At 41.0% G+C, this 27,878-nt stretch overlaps 1 protein-coding gene across 1 annotated transcript in view; it reads left to right on the top strand.

Annotated features, from left to right (window-relative positions):
* The first annotated feature begins 2,088 nt into the window (after positions 1-2,088).
* Positions 2,089-27,878, top strand: part of syne2a (spectrin repeat containing, nuclear envelope 2a) — a 95,503-nt gene continuing 69,713 nt past the window's right edge. Inside the window, exons 1-40 of the mRNA XM_078274639.1 lie at positions 2,089-2,257; positions 2,662-2,770; positions 5,137-5,198; positions 7,206-7,301; positions 7,494-7,571; positions 7,652-7,744; positions 7,983-8,179; positions 8,785-8,984; positions 9,417-9,517; positions 10,279-10,392; positions 10,493-10,630; positions 10,833-10,997; positions 11,194-11,306; positions 11,481-11,649; positions 11,800-11,896; positions 12,036-12,241; positions 12,380-12,532; positions 12,789-12,926; positions 13,054-13,155; positions 13,473-13,640; positions 14,199-14,357; positions 14,455-15,225; positions 15,719-15,853; positions 16,196-16,351; positions 16,468-16,622; positions 17,584-17,905; positions 18,784-18,899; positions 19,327-19,447; positions 19,692-19,858; positions 20,547-20,697; positions 20,790-21,706; positions 22,100-22,258; positions 22,369-22,519; positions 22,764-22,922; positions 23,317-23,484; positions 23,617-23,718; positions 23,822-24,025; positions 24,287-24,492; positions 25,365-25,472; positions 27,514-27,811. Coding sequence (XP_078130765.1) covers positions 2,695-2,770; positions 5,137-5,198; positions 7,206-7,301; positions 7,494-7,571; positions 7,652-7,744; positions 7,983-8,179; positions 8,785-8,984; positions 9,417-9,517; positions 10,279-10,392; positions 10,493-10,630; positions 10,833-10,997; positions 11,194-11,306; positions 11,481-11,649; positions 11,800-11,896; positions 12,036-12,241; positions 12,380-12,532; positions 12,789-12,926; positions 13,054-13,155; positions 13,473-13,640; positions 14,199-14,357; positions 14,455-15,225; positions 15,719-15,853; positions 16,196-16,351; positions 16,468-16,622; positions 17,584-17,905; positions 18,784-18,899; positions 19,327-19,447; positions 19,692-19,858; positions 20,547-20,697; positions 20,790-21,706; positions 22,100-22,258; positions 22,369-22,519; positions 22,764-22,922; positions 23,317-23,484; positions 23,617-23,718; positions 23,822-24,025; positions 24,287-24,492; positions 25,365-25,472; positions 27,514-27,811 — 7,191 coding nt within the window. The 5' untranslated portion in view covers positions 2,089-2,257; positions 2,662-2,694. The remainder of the gene's footprint in view (positions 2,258-2,661; positions 2,771-5,136; positions 5,199-7,205; positions 7,302-7,493; positions 7,572-7,651; positions 7,745-7,982; positions 8,180-8,784; positions 8,985-9,416; positions 9,518-10,278; positions 10,393-10,492; positions 10,631-10,832; positions 10,998-11,193; positions 11,307-11,480; positions 11,650-11,799; positions 11,897-12,035; positions 12,242-12,379; positions 12,533-12,788; positions 12,927-13,053; positions 13,156-13,472; positions 13,641-14,198; positions 14,358-14,454; positions 15,226-15,718; positions 15,854-16,195; positions 16,352-16,467; positions 16,623-17,583; positions 17,906-18,783; positions 18,900-19,326; positions 19,448-19,691; positions 19,859-20,546; positions 20,698-20,789; positions 21,707-22,099; positions 22,259-22,368; positions 22,520-22,763; positions 22,923-23,316; positions 23,485-23,616; positions 23,719-23,821; positions 24,026-24,286; positions 24,493-25,364; positions 25,473-27,513; positions 27,812-27,878) is intronic.

Consider the following 27,878-nt stretch of genomic DNA (forward strand, 5'->3'; position numbering starts at 1 on the left):
GTTTTGCTATGTAGCGCCACCAAATGGATGTACACAATTAACGCATTTGACACCTATCCAGCTATTTCTTGGCTCTACATTGAGCACTTGACCATACGTTAAACCTAGTAAACAGTTTTCCCTTATTTTTATTTAAATCAGGATGAGATTTATTGACAAAGTAAGTTTTCACTTGCATAGAATTTGCTTTGGCGTGTTTGGTGCTTACAATAAATCTATGAAAAGGGAATAAACATGTCAAGGACACTTCATATTATCACATAACACATCACTTTTCAAATATGTAGGCTACCATATAACTGAAGGCTGTACGGGTTTGTGCAGGGTGTGCACAAATGTTAATTAGGGAATATACAACAAATCACAATATATAATGGATTATTGATTACATCTGAAATCTGGGGATTAGCTCACAAAATCAGATTCATTGATTAAATATATTTAATACAATAATAAGATAGTGTAGATATAATGTTATAACCTGCTTAAATTCATTAATTATAGTTAAAACTTAATTTATAGGTCTCTGATTGAAAGTCATATAACCTATATATCACTAAAATTATAATACCTATCTGACAATGGAAAGTGTAATGATAAGAAGAAGAAGAATCATGGGTTTGAAGCTCATTTTGGTCATTCTCAAGATTCCTTCTAATAATAATTAACAAAGAAAAAGCCATACTTTATTAATCCCAGAGGGGAAATTTAATTGTTTCGCTCTGTTATTAAAACGCACATAACACACACATAGGCCAGACATACACACACACACACACACACACACACACACACACACACACACACACATGCAAACAGGACCTATACATATTCATTAAATGGAGAGATGTCACTCAGAGCCAGGGTGCTTCCCATGGACAGGCGGTTCTGTGCCTTGCTCAAGGGCACCTCGGCATTACCTGGGAGGTGAACTGGCACCTCTCCAGCTACCAGTCCACACTCAGACCCTCCAAGCCACCCCTATTACATATTATACCCCGATTACTGAGCAAAGCCAACAGTATGTTATAAAAAAATATTCTGTAGTTAGGACAATATCAGATGTTTTTTTTTTTTTTTTAAATAATTACTCTGGTGGCACACTTGAGCCTTTTATGATTTAAAATAAGGACATGCAAAATTGACATGTCAGGGGTACTAAGAGTTTGATGACTGTCACATAGTTGTTCATGCAATTCAACCTGAGATCAGTTTCCTTTAATTATGCTTTCTACATCTAAACACAGTGGACATACACTACAATAACCTTTTAAAATGAAATTAAAAATGTTTTTTTTCACAAAGTTTTTTTTCCTAACTTCTTGTAATGTTACACAGTTTTAGACTTTCCAGAGGGACAATTCAATCTTATATCTTGTTCTGCTTTTTGGTGCCTGTGCCACTGCCATAACAGAGGTGTGAATTTGAGGTGAGGGTGCAGCTGCTACATGGCACACAGACTGTCCACCAGCTCTGTCTGCTCACCATAGTGAAACAACAAATAAAACAGTGGCACTGCTCTCAAGGGTAAATATAACATTGTGGAACATGCTCTACTGTTGGTGCAACCTGTTTCTCTTCAAGTGAATGGGCATGTCTTAGAAGATTGCTATAACTCAATATGACACAGACTGAGAAAGTGAACGCAGAAGTGAATCTTTGTTAAATACCGTATGTTGCAGAGTCATGACTTGGCTCGACCCCTGAAAGGAACCTGAAACAGTTTCACATTAATGCATCAAACTAAAGGTCTTTCCCAGTGTCCTTGTTTCTCAGCTGTTACATTATTGCACTAGCTCACAAGAAATATAAAAGGAAAGTATGATATAAGTAGAGACACTTGTTGTGTTTGTGTTTCCTGAAATGTCAGTAACAAGGATCTGCTTGAGCAAACAAAGGTGGAAACCAAACGAATCAACTCTGGGATTTGTGAGCATATGATTACTCTTTAGCAAAGGGATACTAAGTTTGTACGAGAGCCGGCAGGAGGGATTTGGGCCTGCAGTGAGTGTGGGCGGGACTTTCCACCCTTGTTTGTCCTCACACTCCAACAGGCAAGAGGCACCTTGTTTCATTTATGAGCAACTAAGCCCAAGTCCTATTTGAAGGGACTCAACACAGTGAACCATCACAGAGTTGTGCCAATATGAAAGGACACAGCTGAGGACATTTATTGGACATGGTACACACTCTACTGGGTTCTTCATTGTAATACAGTATGCACTAGCTGTCTTCAGTGACTACAGCCCTACTACAGGTATGTTAAAGATTTGTGACCAAGCCATTTATTTTTTGTATATCTACGTTATGGCAGTGTGGTAGCCTACTGGCTCTTTCCATACTTCCTCCTCTTTGAGCTCTTTGTCTGAGTGTTTGCATGTGTGTGCTTGTGTGTGTGTGTGTGTGTGTGTGTGTGTGTGTGTGTGTGTGTGTGTGTGTGTGTGTGTGTGTGTGTGTGTGTGTGTGTGTGTGTGTGTGTGTGTGTGTGTGTGTGTGTGTGGTAATGTAAGGGTGTGTATAGGCATGTTCTTAACATGACTAATCACTCAGTGGCGGCTAACTCAAATGTTTTGGAAGAAACTATGACACTGCACTTTTTGGCATTGTGGATTTCTCTTGAGTTGATGATCTACTAATCCATGTCTCCTGGTCCTTTCTGAGGTTGATTTTGTGCGGTGGTTGGAGCACAAACACATGGCTTCAGGGGGAGCAGAGGAAGACGATGGAGGCATTCCATTGGACATCGACAACGTGCACATGCTCCTCCAAGGTCAGTCTATTCCTGTGCTTTTATACATGTTGTGATGTCATGTGCTGTAGTGGGGAATCACAGTGGCGACCAAACTTTGAAATGTGTTGAAGAGATACTGTTTTAATGTGTCTTGCGTCACTCTGATGTGACGTATAATATGTACTATAAATTTAAAAAGTGGTGGGAAAAAAAACACTGCCTCACTTTCACACAGTGTTATCATCAAGACGTGCAGAACCTTGTCATTATGTAGTGCTGTAAAATAGTGTGCTTTTAAATACAGCTGCAGTTTCATCAGTGTCCATAATCAGTAAATGTACTTACACATTTTTTGAAAGTAAGGTTTGTACTATGAATCAAGGAATACTGCTGTTTGTACTGGGCATGTCAGGTGAACAGGGTGGAGTGGAGTGATTAAATTGCTCAGGAGTTGCCTGCCTTGGCATGCTCTTAAACAAAGAGCACACTCACTTATTATGATTCATAGCCAAACCTGATATCTGCAATTGTGAATTCATAAATCTGAAAGTGACTGTGTGCTTTTCTGATTGCCTCAGACAAAACATCAAGTTTCTTTATTTACTGCAGACTGAGTCTAAAATAGACTCAACAGCTTGTTTGTAACCATAGCCATGTTCAGTCTGCAGGAACAGAGACAATTTTATTCATAATACTTAAAGTACTTTGAGTCGATAATTGACACCAATTATTTCTTGTGATGGAAATCACAAGATTGATAGAAATTGACTCCATTTACCCTGTCAATATACCCTTCAAGCTAAATGTGAGCAAACAGGCAATTTCCCAAAGTACTTGCGTATTTCTTTAAGATTTCTGTGTTTATAGTGTTACATATAGTAAAAGGTTCATGTTTTGGTAGTCTATATCCTCAACGTTCCACTTCCGGGATTGCTCCGGTGCCGCAGGAAATTCCGCCGGATGTGTGTCTTTTCGCCGATGACCGTTTCCTTACGCTTTCCTGTGTTGGAATTTTAAACTCCGGTGGATTTATGAGGACTATGGTTGACTCCTCAGATCTCTGCAGGGTAAATCCAGACAGCTAGCTGGACTATCTGTCCAATCTGAGTTTTCTCTCACACAACTAAAACAACTTTTGAACGTGCACATGTTCCACAAAAACAAGTTCCTTCCCGAGGCTATTTTGCAGCGGCTCCATGCGGAGCTTAGCGCCGCCCATGACGGTGGTGATTGGTTTAAAGAAATGCCAATAAACCAGAGCACGTTTTTTTCCCATCCCGGAATGCTATATGGACTAGCCAGACCCTCCTCCACAGCTCCGCAGAGTGTGGAGGATAGTCTGGCAAATCGAGACTAATGTTTTGGCAACAGAAGCTTAGGATCTGGTCTAGAACTTCTCAAGAACCATGTATGCCCAAAATCCCCTCACTGTGTGTGTGCATATGTCTGTCTGGGAGTTCATCATCGCTGTGAGTGTGTCTATATGTATATTTGCTGTGTGTGTCAGCCTCAGTATCTATGTCTGTCACTGTCTTGGAAGCCATCCCGTCTTGTAGCCAGATCCAGGCCGGTAGCCGGTTACTTCAGCTTAAAGAGGAAGCCTGCCACTCCGGGTCACCTAGTGTTTGAGAAGGCAGTTATACGTTGGTTAAAGTAGAACCTTCACTCATTATAAATGGATTTATTGACTATTAGTCCTAAGCATGGAGGGTCGGAAAGTCCTTCAGTCCTCTGATGTTGGTGAGTATCATATGAGAGAACTGTTGCTGAGATCAGGGTTCCCCCTGGTCTTGTGAAATTTCTGGATTATTATTGATTTGACTGGAGCATCAGGACAGAGAAAGTCAGGTTGCTTTTGATGAATATACTTTAATGAACTTGTGTGTGTTTTTTTTTGCATTTGTTTGCATTAGTTGGTGTTTTCAGTCCAGCTGGAGTTGAAACAATATGGTTTACAGAATTAGAAAAAACAAGCATTTTAGATTAAATGCTTTAATTATGAATGAGTGGAGCTTTTGTATAATTCAGTTTGATGGACTTATTCGCTGTTTGCAAAACATGATTGCATGCGTGTCACTTTGCCCAGTGTGAACCAAAATAAGAAGTGACACATACACTGCCATGTTAAGGGGACTGAAACAAACAAGGGGTGCAATTTAATTTACTAATTGATTTCTGTGTACACCTTTTTGCTACTGCCAGCAAACACAAGCTTCCAAAACCCTTAAAGAAATCATAGTTTACAGCATACTACAGCAATCAAATATCATCTGAGAAAGAGGATTTTAGTATCCAGTACTCAACATAACTGCATTGATGCCAGAGATCAGAAACCAGCTCATTTAAATACATCTTGTCCTGAATGTGTATAGACGACAATTTGTTTTTTCCTGTTTCCTCAACAGTGGAGCATGAACAGATTCAGAAAAGAACATTCACCAACTGGATAAATGCTCAACTCGCTAAGGTATGTTGAGAACTCATGTTTATGTGTGATGATAGATGCTTATAAGATACATTAATATGAACTTTTGTTGCATTTGAAAAAGCCCTGGATGGTTATTATCTCTTTTTCCCTCGTCAAAGCAGTATATCTACTGTAGGTAATGTCGAAGAGCTGATTTTTATTAAATGAAGCTCTGGTGCTTTATCAGAGACACCCCCACACAAAGGTTTACATTCAGCTGTCAAATAGGATACATCTTTTGGAGATTATCTTTATGGCAGTTGGAGTATATTAGTGAGTTTATTAAAGAGAGGCTGGAGTAGTGATGCAGAAAGTGACTGATGAGAAAATGTTACACAAGGCTGGAGGTGTATATGCTTTGCATGTATTGCACGGCTTTATTTTTCCTAATAGTTTAAATACGTTACCTGTTGGCCTTTTATTTTCACTTAAGCTTCAGTAAAGGTTTGAGATATTTTGTCTTCCATTTTTTTCCAAAACCTCCCTTTAATTTGGAAGACGTCGCACGCAAAACCTGTTCACAAGTGTGCATGTATTATGCTCATAGTTTACCTGCTTGCCAATATGCTCTATTTGGAAAAGAAAATGTTAATAAAAAATATTTTGGAGAACTCTACATGACATCATGCTGTGGTAGGGCTGTAAATGATATAAAGCAAGCTGTAGACATGCTGACTCATTGTTGAGACAGTGAGGTGCAGTGAAGAAGCTCACCATGGATTGTTGTAAAGAGACCTTGAGCTGCTTGTGACACTCGGCTGGAGTATAAATAGTGGTTGAGTGAAGCAGAACAGCACGTAATTTGAATCCAGCCAACTCTTCATAACCTCATGTCCATATGACTGCGCTCTAAAACTCACTGGTTCATAACCTGCCATCTGTTACACCAACCACTGACAACTTCCAACAGGAGATACTTCCTTTATGTCTAGAGGACAAGGTTTGCTGTTATGACTTGGCCTAAAGCTTTGACCCAGAAACATTTGAATGAATTCACTGCAGCAGGGGTCTTCAACGTTTTTTAAGCCAAGGACCCCTTAACTGAAAGAGAGACAGAGCAGGGACCCCCCTACTACATACTGTATATTGTATAAAATGAAGTTGCATATAAAACTGGGCCTAAAATAACATGTAGGGCGGCCTAAAACCTTTATACATACATTTTTTGCATATAATATTAAGCTGTTAAAATACCCTAAACATTGTTGGCATGATTTATGAAACCTGTATCTGTGGATGACGACCTTAGTGACTACCTTACCTACAGTATAGGCCAGTAACCCTATCATCAGTGGGGATTCATATTTGCTAATAATATGTTAGATTCATGTTAAGACTTAAGACTACAAAAATTAAGACTAATTTGGAGGCCCCCCTGCATTGACTCTGAGGATCACCTAGGGGTCCCGGACCCCCTGTTGAAGATCCCTGCACTACAGTTTCATGGCTGCAAGTTTTGAATGAAGGACAATTTGTAGGCTCTGACCTTTTGTAAAGGAGCTATATTGTAGCATTTCAAAAATCATGTCACTGCAAAAATAAATGTTGATCCATAGTACTGTGTTTACCACAAAGTGGATCACATTTCCCAGAAAACACTTTGCTTCCTGTTGCACTAAAGGAAACCTTTTCTTTCTATCAGCCTTTTACTTTTTACCACAACATCAGCAAACCCTGAACGACTTCTTGTTTTGTATAAAATTATGCAACACATTTCTCACCAAGTATGACCCAGGGTTATTTATACACAGCTGTCTCATTTGCCATCTATTTGATATTTTGCAAGGCCCCAAATGAATGTGGTGCAATGATACATTTATCTTGATGCTGTCATTGAACACAGCACAATTGACAATATGTGTATGGTGGGTGCTTCATGGCTAGAACTCTGTAGCATAGTTTAGATGCTTTTGTAAGCTACTTCCTACAGTATAAGAGTAGTTTTCACCTGAACTCACCTAGTCCTTTGTCTGTATTATTAAAACTTAATGTTGTGCGTTGTTACAGAGATGCCCTCCCTCATTTGTGTCAGACCTCTTCTCTGACCTCAGAGATGGGTCACAGCTGCTTGACCTGTTGGAGGCAATGAGTGGCCAACCTATGGTGAGTTACTACAATGTTCTTCTGATATTAGTGAGTTAAAAAGATTCTAAATTCCTCCCAGAGTTATATATTTAATCAGCAGACAAGTATTGGTGAGGTAAAAAACAAAAACAAACAAAAAAACAGCACAAAAATGTGCTAAAATGAACATTGCTATTACAATATATTTGATGTTGTGATTTGTCTCCACAGAAAAGACAAAGGGGCCGAGGGGTTTTCCAGCAGAGGGCCAACATTGAGACAGCATTGAACTTTCTCAGGAGAAAATCTGTAAGTTTCCACAAAAAAAACAAGGCATCTGAATCTGCAGTGTTTTTTTATTAACAATTTGTTGTGGTCGGTTGGTGTAGATCAAAATGGTGAATATAAACATCCCAGATATCATAGATGGACGGCCCTCCATCATCCTCGGACTCATATGGACCATCATCCTCCACTGTCATGTGAGTGTCAATGGTAAACTCATGCCAAAACATTATTAATCTGCTACTGCTATTGTGAAAAATAGTAGAAGGAGAAACAGAAGAAAATTAAGAAACAGACGCAGCAGCATCTTGTGACATATCATTTTTCCTTCAAATAAAATACTTGGGCACGGCACTGGTTTCAAATATGTAGGAACCATTTTAAAGATACTGATAATTTGATAGCCAGTATTTTGTTTCACTGGCTCTGTTTTAGATTGAGGAGCTGGCCAGCACTCTCTCCTACAGTTCTTGTCATTCCTCGCTCGACTCTCTGGCCAGCCTGGACTCCTGGTCTGGCAGCCCAGTTCCAGCTAGTCCAGTCCCTGCAGGTCGGACGTCGCCTCTCCACAAACGCTTCCGAATATCAGCCAAGAAGGCCCTGCTCATGTGGGTCAGGGACCAATGCCAAAAGTAAGATATCCACCATATATGTGAATGTTTGAACCAAAGGCATGACACAGGTGTGCAATTTATTTAATAAAAAAAACAAAAAACGTTTGGGGCGCTGTGGTAGCTCACCTTGTGGAACGGCCAGGCCCAGGTTTCGAATCCGGCCTGCGGCCCTTTGCTGCAGGTTTCCTCCTCTCTCTCCGCCCTTTCCTATCTACAACTGTCCTATTAATTCAAGGCTGAAATGCCCAGAAAATAATCTTAAAAAAAAAAAGGGAAGAAAAAAAAACATTGTTCAACACTGGCAACCTGAAAACTGTAATAGGCATCATGCTGCCTTCTTACAGGAGGAATGCCAGCCAGTCCTCCATCTTTCTTTGGAGGGTTTGCATGTTTTCCCTGTGTTTGCATGACTTAATCGTCCTCTGCCACCCTACAGTTCAAAGACATGCAAAACTTTCGGATAAACTGAATTGCTCATTGGCGTGAGTGTTACAGTCAAAGCAATGACTGAAGTTTTGCTGTTTCTACACGACGGACTGGCTCAGACCCTCTTTGGTTTTTCAAACATTCTGCTGGTCTTCATAAAAGTGTCGCTTTCTCTTTCTTCATCTTTCTCGCTCTAGGGTTGGTTGCTCCGTCAGTGTAAAGAACTTTAAGTCGAGCTGGAGAAGTGGAGAGGCCTTCTTGGCCATCCTGTGCTCTCTCAGACCACAGCTGGCGGATCTCTCACGGGTCCGGTCCAGAAGCAACCAGGAGAACCTGGAGGAGGCGTTTCACCTGGCCGAGAGGGAGCTCCACATCCCCCGCCTGCTGGATCCCCAGGGTGAGGCTAACTAAGTAGTATTGTTGAGTAGTTCTAAATAGTGTTTTAAACTCTTTCCAAATAGCAAGTAGCATAACAAATGACTTAAACCAATCAGAAAAAAAGTGTTAACAAGGATTCTTGATTTTTTAAATAAAATCCTTTGGCTATGGTAGTTATAACAGGGCATTTTCACTGAATATAACTTTGTTTAGTTATTTTACTACAGCCATAGCTGTGTTACCTTGTTTTTTGTATGTAGGAGAAGGTGCAGTAATTATTGTGAATAAGCAAATTACAGCTCCTAGGAAAGCACTGAGAAAAAGCTGTGGTTTTATTTTTCATTATTTTCTAATATATTACATTAGACACACCAAAAACTGAAAATGACAGCTGAGTTGCTGCCACACTGAACCACAATAAAGCCTTTCTGTGTATTTACCTGCTCCTCAGATGTGGATGTTACAGACCCTGATGAGAAGTCCATTATGACGTATGTGGCCCAGTTTCTTCAGTACTCCAATGACATGCCGGCACCTGATGACCATCTGCAGGTGGACAATCAAACCACTCTTTGGAGTCACAGTGTCACATTGACTTTCACACCTTCTAAAGACTTTACTGCAGAACGGATAGCATTGCTTTCAGTCAAGTCTACATCTTTTCTCTTTAAACTTGAGTAACTGCAGAGTAATAGTGCTACTGTTTCATGCTGCGTCCCTTCCCTGTTTAGAGCTTGAACCAACAATCTCCTGCATGAAACTTATTCATTTTCTCTGTTCTCCTCTGGTGGCGGTGGTGTAGCTGTTTCCTCTGGTGCAGCCCTTTTCTCTCTCACCTGTGAACTTGCCTGCTCACTTCACTCCAGCAATTGCTGTCTCACCGTTACGTCAGGTAGCTAATGCACCAGGCAAAGATATCCTCCTTCACTTGATATTTGTCTTCGTCTCACTCTGTAGTTTGCAATAATAATGCAAATTTAATTGACAAACAGTTCAACTGTTAATAAGATGCATGGCTATTCCTGTAAAAGACTTGCAAAAAAATGGTTTTCCGCAGCTGTTTCTAGGGGTCAAAATCTCAAAAACTGCCTATCCAGGGTCAAGTTACTGGGGCAGCAGCTCAAGCAAGCACAAATCTTTGTTGTCATGTAGCTGAAACATAGTTAAGGTTTATCTCATAGGTCTGAATGATTGTAGCACAAATCTCTCTTACATTTGTCCACTGATTGTGCAGCTCTAAATTGATTTATTTTTTTTATACCTCGGTTAAAACAGAAGTGTTGGTCCTAACAGTTTAAATTTTGAAAACGTAGGTCTCTCCAAGTGAGCGAGCGCTAGAGGTGACTCGCTGGCTGCAGCAAACCTACGAGGAACTGTCAGAGGCACGGACGGCTACAGAGAAATCAAGCTTTGCAGAAAAGTACCATGTAAGCACAAGAGCTCAAAGGAAGAAAAAAAAACATTCATTGGTGTGTATTTTTTGTATTGTACAGTGATTAGAAATTGTTTCTGTGTTTGGTTCGTCAGGTGTTTCAGAACCTCGCTGGCTCCTTCACAGAGCAAAGGAGACCAGTGATGACCCTCCTTGCTTCCATAAGACGCTGCCCTGAGCTGAGCCAAGAGCAGTGCGCTCTCAGGACAGCGTGGGATTGTCTGGAAAAGGAGGTGAGGAATAACGCGAAGAGCGTTTGCTCCCAAGTTTGCTTTCAGTCTGGAAAATGGCTTCTGCTGATTCACTTCCTTTGTCTCTCTCTCCAGAGGAACGAGAAATGCGTACAGAGCGTTCATTAAACTACATTACAATGACGAGGTTTTGTGTGTATGTGTGTGTGTGTGTGTGTGTGTGTGTGTGTGTGTCAATCCCCAGCTGAAGAGATGTAAAGCAGACCTGGACTCAAGCCTTCCTCCTCCTCTGGACTCAGTTGTCGCGTGGCTGCAGCGTGCGGAGGCAGCGCTAACAGAAGAGGGAGGAGGAGTGAAAGATCACGCACATGCTGCCAAAGAAGCGAGAGCTCAACAAGACACGCAAAAGGTTGTTTTGATTTTGAAGCCGCAAAACCAATGTGATCTTTCCTGTTCTCGAAAATCTAAAATGTTTTCTAGTGCTTTGAAACCCTGAAACAACTCTAGAACAAGAATGGAGCAAGACGTATACATAAACAGACAACATAACAATATTTTGAGAGTCATCATGAAACTTCTAATAATCTCGTTTGCTGTTTTTGCAGACTTTATTTAAGGACATGAGCCACCATGTCAATATCCTTGATACCTACCACAACACGGATGACTCCGGGAACATAGTAGTGCCCCTTGAAAAGTTTGATGAGATAAAAAGACGGTGCGTGATATCATTATTTAACTTCTATAACCACTGAATTTGATCAAAATCAATATTCCCACATGGATGTTTAAAGACAGAATTCTTCTAGTCCCTTGTATTAAAATGATCTGCAGTTTGGTTCCAGTAAAATGGTGAAATGATGCATTAACACCTTCTTTATTTTGAAAACAGCTTAACCAATATCCGAGTCACAGCCAAATATCAAGGGATCAAGTTGGAACACCAGGAATCCCGTCACACTGTGCTGGATCTCCTCGGCCGCATCGACGCTAAGGTTCAGACCTGGAAAGCTCCCTACAGTTCCCAAGAGGCAGTGCTTCTGCTTCTGCAGGACTGGCATGTACGTATCTGAAAGAGCAGAGAATGAACTTGGAAAGAATTCAGGAAAAAAAAGAAAGAAATTATGTTCTCGGCATTTAGTTAAAAAAAAGTCAGCATTTGTTTTTAAATCTAGTGAGTCAACAATCACTTCTGTTGGATTGTTGTCTAGGAAACAGTGGAGCGCCAAGGCCTGCTTTTAATTCTGGTGGATGCTCTTCAAACCCTGAAGGGGAAAGCCAATGCTTACACCAGCAAGGCAGCGCTAGGTATGAGCTAAATGCGTGTCTGTTATAAGAGGCCCGTAAGCATAAAATCCAAGCTTAATCATCGTCGTGAACTATGCAGATAATAGATTCTTATTTTTAAGAGGCAAGACTTGACCTCCAAACACTCTTCTCTCCCCAGGTGAAGATTCCCATCTTGTTACACGTCAGGTGAAGGAAGCAGAAAGTGAAGCTGAACTGCTCACACAGGCTGTGGCGGCTGTGAGAGGGACTCTGGAGAGAGTGTTTTCTGCGTGGGAGACTTACAACCAGTGCCTGACTTCTCTACAGACATGGCTGGCACAGAAGATACATTTGCACGCCCGGTCTCTTGCTGTGGAGACTGAGGTAACCTCTTATCTGGAATTCTGTCAATGAATTACTTAATACTCTAGATTCCTTTATGACTCTCACTACAGTATGAAGTCCAGTGTTTGAAAGCTGCATTGTCAAATTTTTTTTGGTCTTTTGGTTTGGTTACGGCAGGACATGAGTGAGTGGACGTCATGTCAGGCTAAGTTAAACGAGGCGGGGAACTTGCTCATTGAAGTGACAGAATCTTCAACCAGCCTCGCTCTGGCCGAGGAACTCAGCAAGGTCAACCTGCAGTGGGCCGAATGCATGAAGAGGACAATGTTTGTAAGTATGCGAGTTCTCACTGTTGTTTCCACAGCTGCACGAACTTAACATGACTGTACAGATAAGATTACATGAATACAAAAGATTTCACATGTTCTTAATGTACTAAATTAATCTCTAACTGTTAAGATCAAGCCCTATTATTTTATTTTGAATGTGACATAAAAGGTAACTTTAGACATAGGGATAACAGGACATACAGACATCGATAAATAAGAAATCAAAGGTTGCTAGTCACGAAGCATGTCTTTCTTAGGAAGTGTCATCGGAGCCTAGTGTTGGTCCTCTGTGTCTTCAAATGGTGCATTCGCTGACCCAGGAGGCCAGCTGGCTACTAAAGCAGCCACTGGAAGTGGCCTCAGTCCCACTGAAGGCTTACAGGCAGAAACTACAGGTTGGCTAAGTTACAAATGAATAAATGGATGAGCAGATAATAATCAGCTGCAAAATATAGGCACTGTTTTTAAAATGTTTACATGCCTAACGTAGTCTCTCTTTTACTTCTTGTACTTTTTTATCAGCTACTGAGTAAAAAGATGGCCGAGGTGGACCTTTCCTCTCTCGGTCCATCCACGGACTTTCAAACAAGCCACACAGAGAACCTGCAGCAAACTCTCCCACAGGTACTCTGCTGCAAAAGCTCTCTGACTTGCCGTGATGCATTTCAACAGGCCTCATTCCTTCTTCTAGTTTTTGACATAACCCATTCTGAAGCTTCATTAAAGCTTCAGTGAACACACATCCATTTTCTTTTTATAAGACTAGAAAGAGGAAACACTGCGGTTGTAGGGATTGTTACAATTACAACATTTGAGATGTTGATGTTTGAGAAGATTTGTTATTGACGTGTTATCCTGTGTACATAGAGCTGCTCTCCTGTGTTGTAGTATGACAAGCTAAGGATAGGGTTCAGTGCTAACTGTTTGTATATGTGTGACAGAGGCTTGCTGAAGCAGAGCGGAGCTGTGGAGAGCTGCAGCGGGCTGTGTCCAGGCTGGAGGGCCGTCTGGCTGAGCTGGACCACTGGAGCACAGAGGCTCTGGACTGTTACCAGCACCTAAAGGAGAAAAAGCACAGAGGGCGCTCTGCATTGGAGCCCACAGCCAAAGTCAGCAAACCAAAACTTTGTGCAATTGCAGATACATTTCAGAGTCCTATAGGTCTCTTGCATGGCTATTGACTGATATTATATTGATCTAGGTATAGTGTTTGTTTTGATTAGTGAAACAAAATTAGCTTGAGCAAATGGTGTCAATGGTGTTGCAAATTTGGTGAAACAGTCCCCAGATTTGTAATAATAATAATTATGATTCTCATGTTTTGTCACTCTGTTTTGTCCTCGTTTTATTTTTATTGTGTTATTTTTATTGTGTTTTTACACAGTTTCCCAGTGATTATTTGTAAATGTGGGTACTATAGTAGTGCGTCACCTTTCTTCCATGAATTTTCAGTTGACTATGTTGCCAGATATGCACATAAACTTATTTTTTTTATGGGCCAGGGGAAATAATAAAAAGGGGGCATCCCCAATTCCACTGAAGCGTGTCTTTGGTGTGACTTTAGGGCAAATATAAAGCATCACTGTCTCCGTAAACTTAGATTTAGGTCCTTAGAATTAAACAATACAGTACTGATAACACAATGTAGATTATATAATCCTCTCTAGGTGCTGATCACTCGAGGGTTGCAGCTGGAGAATCAGGTTTTAACTGAGGGACAGGATCTGCCGGACCTTGTGACACGAGTACAGAAAACCTCTCCTCTGCAGAACCTCAGTACCTCTGCTATGCAGGACAGGACCACAGACGCAGTCTCCCACTGCCAGGTGAGTAAAATCAGTGTAACTGGTGGTAACTTTTTTTTTGTTCTTCAACAGTTCTTATAAAACTATGCAATTTGTATTTGTTTCATTTCTTTTTTAGGAGATTCTTGGAATGTTTAGTTCCCTTGGGTTTCTGCGACATGTTGAAACAGCCCATCAGACACAGAGACAGCCAGAGGCAGGCTTATTTGTTGTGGCCAGAACCAAACATGTAGACCCGATTGGGAATGTTATGCTGCAAAGCCAGGACCCGAATCAGGCATCACCTCAGATTCCATCTCAGATGCCTCAACGAAGGACAAGAGATCTCCAGGGTTGGCCTAAAACCCAGCACGCGAACACACAGGATGAACCAACCATTGTTATACCACATGTTAAAATCCAAATGCTGCCTCAGCCGTTGAGGCGACCGGTACCTTATATTTACTCTCCTCTTGCTCAAACTGTAAAAGGAGCTGAATCTGAGCCCATGATCCAGCCTCAGTCGTTTTCCATATCCCACACCCAAACATCCCAAAATGACCAACTTCTACCTGCTTTGACCCAAACTCCTGTTGGACCAAAGTGTCCAAAAAGTCCAGTTCTGTCTAAACATGTAACAAGTCCAGTCCCAGAGGAAAAGGAAAGCTCACCCCCCTCGCAACCTCAAACATTGAAATCCAGAATAAAAGGGCAACCAAACACTGTACAGAGTGTTAAAACATCTCCACAGCCACCGGTTATGGTCCGCAGTGAAGTTCATTCAAAAGCCCATTCAATGGCGAGGAGCAGACTGGAGAAGGCCAGGTTTCATCTGCAAGGACGCATCCAGCAGGCCATCAAGTTATTTGGTGGCAAAGTGATTTCAGAGTCACAAGCCAAGAGGAAACAGGTACAGTTTTAAACGTTACATGATGAAGGACATCACTAACCCGTTTTTATTATCTCTGAATTCATTTATTCTTTATCCATCTTGTTAAAAGTCTTTCAACAAAAATATCAACAAAAGTAAATGTATGAATAGTGATTCACAGTGATTTACTTTTCAATTGTTTTTATTTGAACTTTAATCAAACATCTGAAAGGAAAGAGATTGAATCGTTTTTGGCAGTTGGCAAATTGATCATTTGCCAACAATCCACTTTTGCACCCGCTAGTGAAAGACATTTGAACGTGACAGTAAAACCAGCTTTCTAACCACGTGATGCTTATCGAATGCTTAAACCAGAGCAAATACGTTTCCTACTACAACATCCAGGCCTTTGGAAACTCAAAACGAAATCTCAGAATTAGGACACGATCTTTAAAGGTCTGTGGTGTTCTGCTTTGCACAGCTGCCAGTTTTGTTTGCGCATGTTTGTCCAGCTTTATGTCTTTCTGTGCAGAGGGCTTTAAAGATTCTGCAGCCTGCCATCCTCGATGAGTTCCTGGGTGCTGTGGAGTGTTTAGGGACCTTTTGCACTGGGCCCCAACTCCAGGACTTGATGCTCCTCTCTGACTCAGTCAGGAAGCAGTGGGAGGTATGACAGGGACTGTACACAGAAGACTGTTACACCCACTAGAAAGGAGAGTGGTATTAATCCTCTCATCTAACTCTCAGCAAGAAAGCGAATAAGCGTAACTTCGCAAAATGTCAAACTATTTCTGTAAAATAATGAAATAATAAATAATATCCATTCCAGTTAGGTTTCATTTAACTGTTTTACAATATCTTACTTTTTGGGTTATCCCACCTCTAACACTCTAGCACATATTCATAACTGAAGAGCCCAATTGGTTCAGTATTTTACTGGTTCCCTTAACAGCTATGATACACCGTGATTAACCTGGCACCACTTACATTTTGTTTGTGTCACACTCAGGATGTACGTAGTGAAATGGCGGCCTTTGTTCCTATCTTGTGGTCTATGATCAGAGTGGGAAAGCAGTCGTTTTATGTTGTGCAATGTGAAACGCAAACTAACGCTCTGCACGAAGCCACTGACCAGACTGACCATGACTCTTTGCTGCAGCAACAGGTATTCGTCATAACTCCGTAACATGGCATTAACATCTGACTGTGCTGTTTGGCAAGCTGTGGGATTTGGGCAAAAGATCAAAAAGATACTTGAGTTACGTTCACATTTACTCCCAGGTTGTCATGGACGGAACTGCATCTGTTGACGTCGAATCACTCCAAGAGCTGTGTGAAACACTCACACCAGGGAAATCCTCCTGCCAAGCAACAGACCAACTGAGGGAATCAGATGAAGAACCGGAATCCAGTGACACAGTGCTCCCATCTGACTTGTAAGATAATGCTAAGTAGATACATCATGAAGTGTCACATATTAGACATGATCTGCGTCTCTTACATGTATTTCGACATGCATATGCTCTGCTCTGAAGCAAGGGTTATGCATGTCATTCCTTCAGTCTGGTATGGTCTCATTTGGTTTTTGTGTTATGGTGCCAGACTCTCAAGTGTAGCCAGGGCTCTGATAAGCAAGGAAATGTATTGAAAGTCTGTGGCTTTGAGAAAAATACCATGAAAAGCACCCACATTTGTAAATGTACTGCAACTCCAGCAAGTCAAAAGATTAACTATACACACCCTAAAAAAAAAAAACGACATGACGGATATTTGGGTTGTTGATGCAATGGTTTTAAAATCATTGTACAAGCCTTTCTTCACTCGAGAAGATCATGGGTAAAGTCACCTCTGTCATATTTGGACATGTGTCAAGTGGTACCTCAAGTTAAGTTCAAGTTCTTGATTTTCACCAAACAGGGCCTCGAATAAGCTCTCATAAAGTCCAATCTTAATGCTGTAAGTACAGTATTTGGTACATCAATTTCAGCTCATTTCAAATGTAATCCCAATTCAAGTTGGAAAATAATCTTTCAGAAAGGGAGCTTCAAATTTTAATTGTGTTTTGGCTATGCTAAAGCTACTTATTGGTAGGTAACTAAAATCTGACATTCTTCCTAATTAGGAAGAACGTCAGATTTTAGTTACAGAAAATTTCATTTTAATTGGCTAATGTTGTTAGTTTTTTCCCTTAAATTACCATTCAGTTTACATTGTCTATAAACTGTGAATTGAATTTAAGTGTAACTGCATCTTTTATTTGAAGCAGATAGTTTATTTATTAACAATTGTCACTCTGTAATTCTTCAAGTCTGCTAATCTTAAAGAGATTCCTGTAGGACTGAGTGGTTCTAACTGACTGGCCCCGACCTCCCCCTGATAAACCTTTTTTTAACTCAGCAGGGGACGGCAGCTCCGGGGAACCACCCCGCTGAGAGCGACTGGCGCGTCGGCCGACAAACTCCCACAGAAACAAAGCGTGGATAGCCCACAAAAAGACCCCTCACCTGCGTGTGGTGCTGTGTCAGTGCAGCCTTGTGGCGATATCCTCCAAGTGCGAGCTCGGGAGGTCCCAACACAGAGTGGGGATGACCCCATACAACGTAGAGGCTGTGGGCCGGGGGGGAAACTAAAGCCCTCACTTCGAGTCAAAGAGCAGCCGCAGAAAGCTCGCCTGCTGCATATCACAGAGAGCAACCAGCAAACCCAAACTCATATACAGGTAGGAAGAGAGCCCATAGGTGCTTTTATAGAGATTCCCTTATTGATTTTCTTGATTTTCTCAGCTCCACTAGGTATGCTATTACTTTGTGAGCTCCTAGAAACATCTATTTGCATTTGAAGATTTTTTTTTTTTTAACCCACACATCATGCAATGTGAAGTAAAATTATCCCAAATAGTTTATAGTTGTGTGGTCAGGATCGAGGGGGTTTCAGTCCACTTTCCTTTAGATGTAGCACACACTCACTGTGATTTAGAAGATGTTTAGATTCCCCGTTTCAGTTTTAATTGCCACTTCCTTCATGTAAACATTGCATTAACGTTTTGTATTGTATTTTATATGTGACATGTTATGTGAATAGGATTGTCCACCAGTGTCTGGACTCAACAGTAGATCATAGTTTAAGCTAATCAGGAAGTTGTGATTTTGTGTTTGATTCCTGCCTGCGAACCAGAACCTTACTAGAATAAGTGTGCATTTTCTTTATCTCAACATTTTGCCTGTGCAGATAAGTTAATAAGTTAATATAATAATTAATAATAATTAATATAAGTTTTTGCTGCAACCACTCCAGCGAAATGGTGACACAATGTAAAATGCCATGATGTGGCTTGTAGTATAAAGCTAATTATATTAGACTGTGTATGTTGCATATGTTAAGTACCCTAAATTAATCTGATTTACTTTACACATTGCATTTAAAGTGGCTTTTCCTTAAGTCTTCCTGGTCCGAAAAAAAACTCAGCAGTGTCATTGGGTGTGGCTGACCTGTATAAGACACAGCACCAGCTGCACTAATCCTCAGTAATTGGATAGGCTCTCTTCTTTTCCTCTTTTCTTCACTGGACTGTTACTATGCCACTCTCTCATCTCCCAGGCGGTTGTCAGGGGCAACACTGTGGAGACCAAGCAGGAGGCAGAGTGGACCGTCATCCCAGAGACAGCTGCCCCACCACAGGAAGAGCACTCCCCTGCACAGGAAGTACTGGAAAGGTATGGGTTATTATCTCAGTACTTATTATTCTGTTGATTGAAGAACTGTCAGCATGTGAGCTAAAGTTAGCACTGACAGATTAGTGCAGAAGAACATAATCCAAAATTGAAATGTATTATTTCTTTGGCCTTAAGGAAGTCATTTGGATCAGTAGTCTCATTTGACAGTGACAGTTTTAGATATATTTTTAACAGATATTTACTATATAGTTGTTAGTGTACTACATGTTATTGCCTCAGAAATACCCTAACCACATAACAGTCTGCCGTGTACCTTGTTTTAGTATAGTAAAATAGTAGTAGTGAAATAGTAGACACTAGTCAGATGATCTTGATGCCACAGAAGTTGCAGCAGACTCTGTTCCCTTGTAGCCTTTCAGTGTCAGACAATGTGATATTGAAACAATGTGTAAATCTTTCACTGTAGGTACAGGAAGTCCTGCTTGGTGTTTCAGTCGCAACTCAAGAAGAACGAGCAACATTCAGAGGAGTTTCTCCCAGACCCTGTCACCATCTCCACCCTGCAGAACCAAAAGAAGCAACTACAGGCAAGTTGAAGCATCACTTCACCACTTAACAGCTCATTTAGCAATTGTTCGATACCATTAGAATGTCACCTTTTCAAATCATTCTCTTAACGCTGTGCATCACTTGTGCTTCTCTGCATCTCGGTGCATTTCTACAACCTAAAACCAAACTGTAGTTAAGCAGTCATTTGCTCACAAGGTCACACTTATTATTAATATCAAATTACCGCTGTGATTGCTTTGTGAACATTTCGCTCCTCAACAGACTTTAAAACAGGAGACAGAGGCACTATGGTTTGAGTTTGAGCTCCAGTATGCCCAGCTATCCCAGTTCTCCCATCTGATCACCAGGGAAGATAAGGGCGAAGCGGAAAGAGACTGGGAGCAGCTGACTCAGGAGTGGAGAGAACAGCAAATGTGCCTACAGAGCAGGTACAGTTTGTACAGTTGACGCAATTAAACAAAAAACAAAGAAAAACAGACATCACACAACTCTGAATGACTGTATATTTAAAGAATAAGTGATAATAAAACACTGTGCACACACAGTCAAAGTATTGACTAATCTCTGAAGACATAAGCACATTTGTGAACGTGATTTTTCAAAAAAAGTTAATTTACCAGTAGAAACCACACATTTTTGATAGACACATAACAATGGGTTTATTGGTTTTATTCATTAAACCCAACAGCTATATTGTATAATTGTATTGAGTGTATTGAGATGCAGAATTCAATTTCACCAGGACTGTAAATGTGCTTAGTTTCAAATTTCATTCTTGACCTTAAAACATCTTAAGGTCCATTTACTAGCCGTTCCAGAGCTTTTGATCATATCACATCATCTTTTCGCCCAGTTTTCATGGAAACATAGCTGTTCAAATTTCCATTTTGTTTGCGCACTTTAAGCACTTCTCGTCCATGTTGACTCAGGTTTAGTTTTAACATATATTCTTGACCTTGGAAACAAGAACAGTATCTCACTTCAAGGTACATATTGTAGTTGTTCTGGAGCTTTCAATTATATTATATGATCTTTATCAGCAGATGGAGTAACCAGTAACCATATTTTAGTACTATACATAATAAAAACATATTATTTACTTCTTTTTTTTGTCAGGATGACATCTCTAGAGAAAGCTGCTGTCCTAATGGAGTCTGCAGATGATCAGATGGCACTGATCACAGAAAAACTGGAGCGGATCATTAGAGAGTCTGTGGACATATCCTCCTTTACCTTGGCTGATCCTAGCCTGGTATCTGATTTAAAGGTACTGTACATCTATTTTTTCAAACAACTAACACTTCAATTTAGAGAGTAAAATATGCAAACATTATTATTCATCCCTCTTGTGTTACGCAGGAGGTGGATGATAGACTGCGGTCTGAAATTAGAAGGCTATCAGAAAGAGGAGCTGAAGAGGAAAGACAAGGGCCCCATGCCACATCCCCTTCATCCCTCTGCCAGGCTCTCCACAACAGTGTCCATCATCTTGAGCAGTTAAGACAGCGGCTGGAGAAGGTTCAGCCAGCTGCCCATGCTCTGCATCACTTCCTGGCCACAGTGAGGGAAGTCAAGGCCGAGATCACAACCCTGCTGGCCAACCAGGACCCCAGCAGACAGCAAAATGAGGCCGACTGGGAGCAGGAGAGACAGTCTTGGCAGGCAGCAATGCAACAGAGGTTGCAGACTGCTGCAGAGCAATCAGATAGTGTTGACAGCACTTTAAAGGCAGCGGGGATGACTCTGACCATGGATGGTGCAACAGTGACATGCCAGGATCTGGTGACATCATTGTCCCAGCAAGCTGTGGATGTCGAGAAAGAGCTGACGAGAGCCAGGAAGAAGGGCAGAAAACACGAGTTATTTCCAGTGGGAAGGGAGCAGATCCAGGAGTTGAATCCTATGGAGATACGTCAGACAAAAACTGGGGAAGATTCAACACAGGAGAGGGGAGCACAGGAGCAGGAGCATCCCACTCCAAGTAGGATGGAGGAGGAGGCAGGGTTGAAGGCCAAAAGGAGTAGGCTGGAAGGAGATAATGATACAAAGACACAAAGGGAGGAGGAGCACAAGGCTCAAACATGGAAGTCTGAAGGGGATGTCGTAAAAGCCAAGGACCAGAGAAGACGAAGAAGCAGCCAGGTTAAGAAAGAGGGAGAAGAGAAGGAGAGTTTGGCCCAGAGGAGAGTTGTCTTGTTATGCTCTCTGAAGGAGATAAGGGAAGCAGCTGAGCAGCTGAGGTTACAGGAGCCCACCCTGCCTGCTCTGCAGCACAGGTACAACACTGATCTGGGGCCATTAACAAATATTTCTTAGTGTTTGTTAGAGTTCAGTCCATCATTTTACCAATATGAATCATGAGTTCTCTCTTAAATTTCTCCCCTACATAGCTTTAAAGTAAAAAATATACATTTTCTATTCATTACATTTCATACATACAACAAATACATTTCTGTATCTGCTTATTACAACAGTCCCTTGGAGCTATGTGATGCTTAAAGATGCCATGTTTCCATGTTTTTATAGCTGCACCACAACATCAAAATCAAAATACTCTAATTGGATTATACATTATTTTATTGTGCAAGAATTGCCTGAGTGGTATGATAAAACAATAATAACTTATAACAAGTGGTGTAGAATGTCATCTCCTGTTTCATCTCCTGCAGGACACGTGCATTGACAGAGCTGGAAAGTCGCCTTGCTGGCGGCCTCGCTGAGCTACAGCACATACAAGCTGCATCTTCACAGTCAGGAATACCCGATGTGAGTCAAACCAGAGAGGTGGAGGGTGTCTGGGAGGAGGCCACAAAAGCTGTAACTGAACGGTAAAGGGAGAAGTTTCAGTCATTTGTGATGTACTGCTATGCCAAATTATACAGTGCTTTGCTGAGTTTGGTGAATGTGAGTGTTGTGTTATGGATCACATACATTACAGGCTGGAGCGGTGCTACGCCCTAACAGAGCTGCTGAAGAGGTTTCAGAGCATCCGCGGGGAGCTGAGTGGGACACTGCAGAGGGCTGAAAGCACCATCAGTGAACAAGCCTCGTACATGGGGAAAGACAACCTGCAGAGACTGCACACTACGGTATACCGCACTTTTCATTTCATTCAGGTTCATTAAGGAAGACTTCTGTTTTGTAAGTTTGAGTTGTTGGTCAACCAAATCATTTATGTGTCCCTGGTACATCATTCATAATGATAGTTACAGTTTGGTTGAGTGTGTTTCATATGTACTCTGTGTGTGTGTGTGTGTGTGTGTGTGTGTGTGTGTGTGCGTGCGTGTGTGCGTGCGTGCGTGCGTGCGCGCGCGTGCGTGTATGGTTTCTTAGGTCCAAGAAATAAAAGCAGAGCTGACTGGTCTCGGAGACGGCATAGAGGAGGTCCGTATTGTCTGCAGGCAGCTTCACACTCATCTACGCCAGATCCCAGAATGCACCATCATTCCCTTTGAGGACGAAGCGGATGCTATTATGGACCGCTGGCTGGATGTGAGTTCAGTCACTTTCACACTTTCAGTTTCAACTCGCCATTTTTTTACAAAACTTACAAAGCTTTTATTGTTTTCATGACTGTGGTATTTTATATTTCAATTCATCAAAAGATCTGGTTGTGTTTGTTTTCACAATTTGCCACCACGACAAGTGTCTTTTTCTGTCACAGAATATTTTAGTTTTTGAATAATCATTTTGCCTTTTTAATGTTAATCTTTTTTCATTATGTTTGCAAGTATTTTTGAAAATGGTATGTACAAAATATGTTATAGCTAATATCTTTCAGGTTGTCTTGCGGATTATTGTATTAAGAGTGTATTTCTTCAGCATTTTACCTACTATTCAAGCAGGATTTGCTACATAAAAAGTACCTCTCCTCAAATTCTTGCAGATATCAGAAAGAACAGATTCCCACTTTGAAAACCTACGCATTGGCCTGACTTTGTGGGATGGGGTCCTCCAGCTGGGAGCAGAGGTGGAGAGCTGGGCAGCCAATAAACTCGCAGTATTTGCTCAGTCTCCATCCTTTCAGACAGAGGACAATATCAGGGCCTTGGAGGTAAAACTGTCTCCCTGTTTCATTCTGTAATACACAGGTTTGGACCTGTCTGGGCTAAAATGGGAGGTTAAGTGTTCTCTAGATTTCTACAGTTGTGTTAAACAATGATCGTCTCCCTCTAACTGTGTCCAGAATGAGATTGCGAACCAAGAGGAGAATATGGAGCGTTTCCACCAAAGAGTCACTGAGATTCAGGCGCATCTTCAAAGCACAGAGCCCCCTCTGGAGCTGCAGGTACAACATATAGTGTGGCTGTTTCAGGCTGAAATGATGCTGACAGATACAGTTGATCAGATGGTGTTACAGCAGATCTCATTATTGACTTATTGTTTTCTAGGTTGTGGAGACCCAGATGAGGAAGAAGATAGAGCAGCTGAAGGAGCTTGTTTCTGAAGCTGAGGACGTTAACAGGCAGATGGTGGCTGCTAAGGGACAAATTACTGCCCGGATGGCTGAATGCTTGAACTCCCTCCGGAAGATTCAGGACTCCCTCCTCACTCTCAGTGGTTCAGATGTTGCAACCGTCCTTGCAACACTCAAGGTAAATAGAATTTGTATTTAGTTTTTGTGTGTTACAAAGTGTACTACGCACTTGTACAGTGTACTGAGAAACTTGTGATTTTACACTTAAAATAAACATACTTAACACTACTATCAAAATAATTTGAGAGAAGCTATAATCATGTAAATATTCTACACATAGTGGATTTAAAGTTTGACAGCAAAGCTCTGGTTTTAGTAGACGGTGATAACTTATGCTTTAAAATGATAATCACTAACAGTAACTTGTTTTCCTCTACAGGATCTACTTTTTGAGCTCCAGACGCAGGATGAGCAGGCAGAGAGTCTGCTGGAGGATCTGCATGTTATGGCCTCCATAGCGAGTCCAGCCAGCCTACAGAATCTGTCTGTGGATGGGGTTCTGCTGCAGGATAAAGTCAGATACACCCACCAGCTCTTCTCTGAGGTGGAAGAACAGACAGGAAGGAATATACAGGCTCTGGACAGGTAAGTTCACGTTCATGTTTCAATTCAACTGTCATGTAATGTGTACAGAAATGTTGATTCACGTCTTTTCACAACCATGCAGCATGCATACACACATCAGTCAACACAACATGCAACATTTACACACTACATTATTTTCAAGAGAGATTTCAGGAAATCAAGACAACAAAACGTTGGACAGTACTAATAGGTGAAAGCAGACCACAGGGTCTGACCACAAATCCAAATTAATTTGTAAGTGCTCTGTTGCACTTCTGTTTTGCATTTTCACATTTTAAACATATTGAAAGTTTACACAGAAATAAATCTACTTCGTGTGCTGGGTCTTTAGATTTTAGTACTGTATATACTGTGTATACCTCCAATTGATTTAAAGGCTAACAGCTTGTCACTGTAGTTTTTAGCAAACGTTACTCAAGCAGGAGTAAGTGGTACATTTGTTGAGCTTTATTTCAGCTGCAGATTTGGTGGGTTACTGAATATTTAAAGCAGCAGGAAGATGCCCATGTTCTTTTTAATTAAGGAACATGTCACTGAGTGCAACAGTGTGGCTCATTTATACAGGCAAAACTTAGTTAGTAAGATCATTTCATTGTTGGTTTTGGTCTTTTTTTATGGATTATGTCGAGAAAAATACAGAATATCACCAGATTTATCCTTGAAACTCGTTTTGAGTACAAAAAGTCTTCATTAGGGATTCATAGAGTTCAAACTCTAAAGATAAAATAAGACAGAGGGACAAGTTCAACTTGTTTTGTCTGTTTTTTATTCTGCATTTTCTCACTGTGTCACTTCTACAGTGTATTGTGCATACTGTACATATGTGTCTGTGTAATGTGCATGCCTGCATTGATACTGTATGTGTGTTGTAGGCTGCAAAGGGAAGGTGAGCATTTGGAACAATGGTTGCAAGGTGTTGAGGAAAAAGCAGCAAAGGAGGAGGATCTTAGTCTCCTGCAAGAGGAAGCACTTCAACAAAGGTAAACTGTTTTCTGATTCCAGATGTATGCCCTGTGTGGAAATAAGCAAATCTTGTGCAGAGGTCTGGATGTCAAGACTTTATGTTTATTTATGTTGTAAGGCAGTGTGCACCCTTATATTCTGCATATTTAGTTTGTAGTGCCTACAGTTGATATTTTCACTAACTGATAGTAACATCTTTCAAAAGATGGAAAAATTAAATTATAATGTACATGCAAATGTGTTCAGTTAGACCCAGAAGGCCGTAGTAAGTAACAACTAAAATCTGTAGAATTAAAGTAAAAAAAGATCTGCAGTAGGAAGACAGTTTAACCAAGCACGCTCAAACAGCCTGCAGGAGTTCAGTGTTGTGATTTGGATTAGTCAGGTATGATGGAGGTTGTACAGCCTGTTATTTCCTAAAACTGACTCATCCTTAACTACATGACTGTTTGTTGTCACACAAAAGGCTGGAAAATTGTAGATCGAGGTATATAATTTAGAGATAGACCAATTATCGGCCCTGGCAGATTATCGCCCATTTTTTGGCAGTATGCAGATTATTTGTATCTGCGTTTTATTTGCCTGATAACCGATAAAGTTAATTAACTAAAAAGTGTGCTACTTTGGCTCGGCTAAAGCTCTGTGTCTGTCCCTCTGCTTCGGTTTCACTCACCACTGAGTCTGACTTAATGTCCCGCCCACAACACTATCTGACTTTGACTTTTACTGGGTATTATTTTGAAAGTTTCTAATGTATTAAATAATTGCTTAAAACATTTAAACAAAGTTTTGTGTTGGATTTTGTAACATTCCAAAATCTTAATTTTGACTTAAAGATTTTCATTTTCATTGTATGTGCATATCGATTGCAAATATCGGTTCAGTAACTACTAATAATCGGTATCGGTCTTGAAAAAACAGTATCGGTCGAATTTCCATTAATGGTGCAGGAGCCAGCAATTTTAAAAGCTGTTAAATATTCAAATAATAAATTCAATAAAATGATGTAACCCAGATTAAACACACTGTTTGGAGAGATAAGGTCTAGAGCTCACTGCTAGTTAAAGCTTTTAATAAGGTGCAGCGTCACATCACACACATAGCAGTACAGTTACTGTATAAGTGTGTACTCCATGTTGACTGATGCAGACTATCACGCAAGCCAAAAAATGGACCCACAAATGCACGACTCAGGTGAGTAAAGTTCAATGGTTTTATTAGCACGCTAATACAACTTTCAGGCAACAGTGTCCAAGAAACGACAGGCAAAGGGCAATCCAAAAAACAGGCAATGGTCAAAAATCCAAGGGAAACAGGAACTCAGGAATACAGGAAACAGGGAAAAAAATGCTCGAAGGCTGCACACTAGGAAAACAGACCATCTCGCAGGAGTAAAGGAAAGACTGAACTTAAATACACAAGACAGGAAGGAAAAGAACAAAGAAGGAGGTGAACAAAGACCAGGAAGACACTGGACCTGAAATGAGACGAGACGGTAAGTTTCAAAATAAAACAGGAAATGGAAAACTAAACAGAAACATGAAACAAACTAAAAACAAAAACTTGACACAGGGACGAGACATGACAGATAATCTCTCATCCTTAACACATGGTTTCATTACAAAAGTATTGATTAGGTGTAGGTGAAATTTATTATTTAGTTTTCTTCTTGTACAGCCTGAAGAAGCTGCAGGTTGTGACAAGTTTTTCCCTCTTTACGGTACAACTTTATTGTCACTTTACACTGAAATTAATTTTGTGTTCCCGAACAGCTCCGCTCAAAAAGAAGAAAAATACACAGGGTTAGACAACAATTACACATTGAGTGCAAATACATATCAAAAGCCATGCCAAAGAAACATATTTCATGATATCCTCGGATCCAGATGTTATTTGACAGCACACTGATTTTGGTTTAGCACTTATACTTATTTAACATGCTAGTACATCCTTGATATTCTGGCCCTGGAAAAGACAAAGCTCAGTTTTAGTCCCCTCACTAACATTTGAAAGTGTGAATAACTGAGCATCAACACTGCCCATGTTTTTCCCCTGCAGGGTGAGGACGGAGGCCTTCAATCAGCTTGTGTCATCCTTACAAAGCAGCACACTTCAGCAGTCTGCTGTGGTGGAGGAGAGCAGAAAACTGCTGGAACGATACCACAACTTTCAAACCAACGTACTGCGTGGCTCCACGGAGAAGCAGAGCTCTCTGAGCATGGACGTCGAGGTGTTTCAGACTCTTTTAAAGTCCACTCAATCCTGGGTTGGAGATCTGAGACGAGCTGTTGACTCTCCACTTGGTGAAAACCTCGGTATCCAAAGTCCCGTAGAGCAGAGACTTCACAGTGCTCGGGTAAGAAAACATTAACCACTGACTGAGCTGCTCAATTTCTCTGCATATCTTAACTTCTTTAGTCTCA

This window comes from Sander vitreus, chromosome 18 (assembly GCF_031162955.1).
Source record: "Sander vitreus isolate 19-12246 chromosome 18, sanVit1, whole genome shotgun sequence".
Classification (NCBI taxonomy): Eukaryota; Metazoa; Chordata; class Actinopteri; order Perciformes; family Percidae; genus Sander; species Sander vitreus.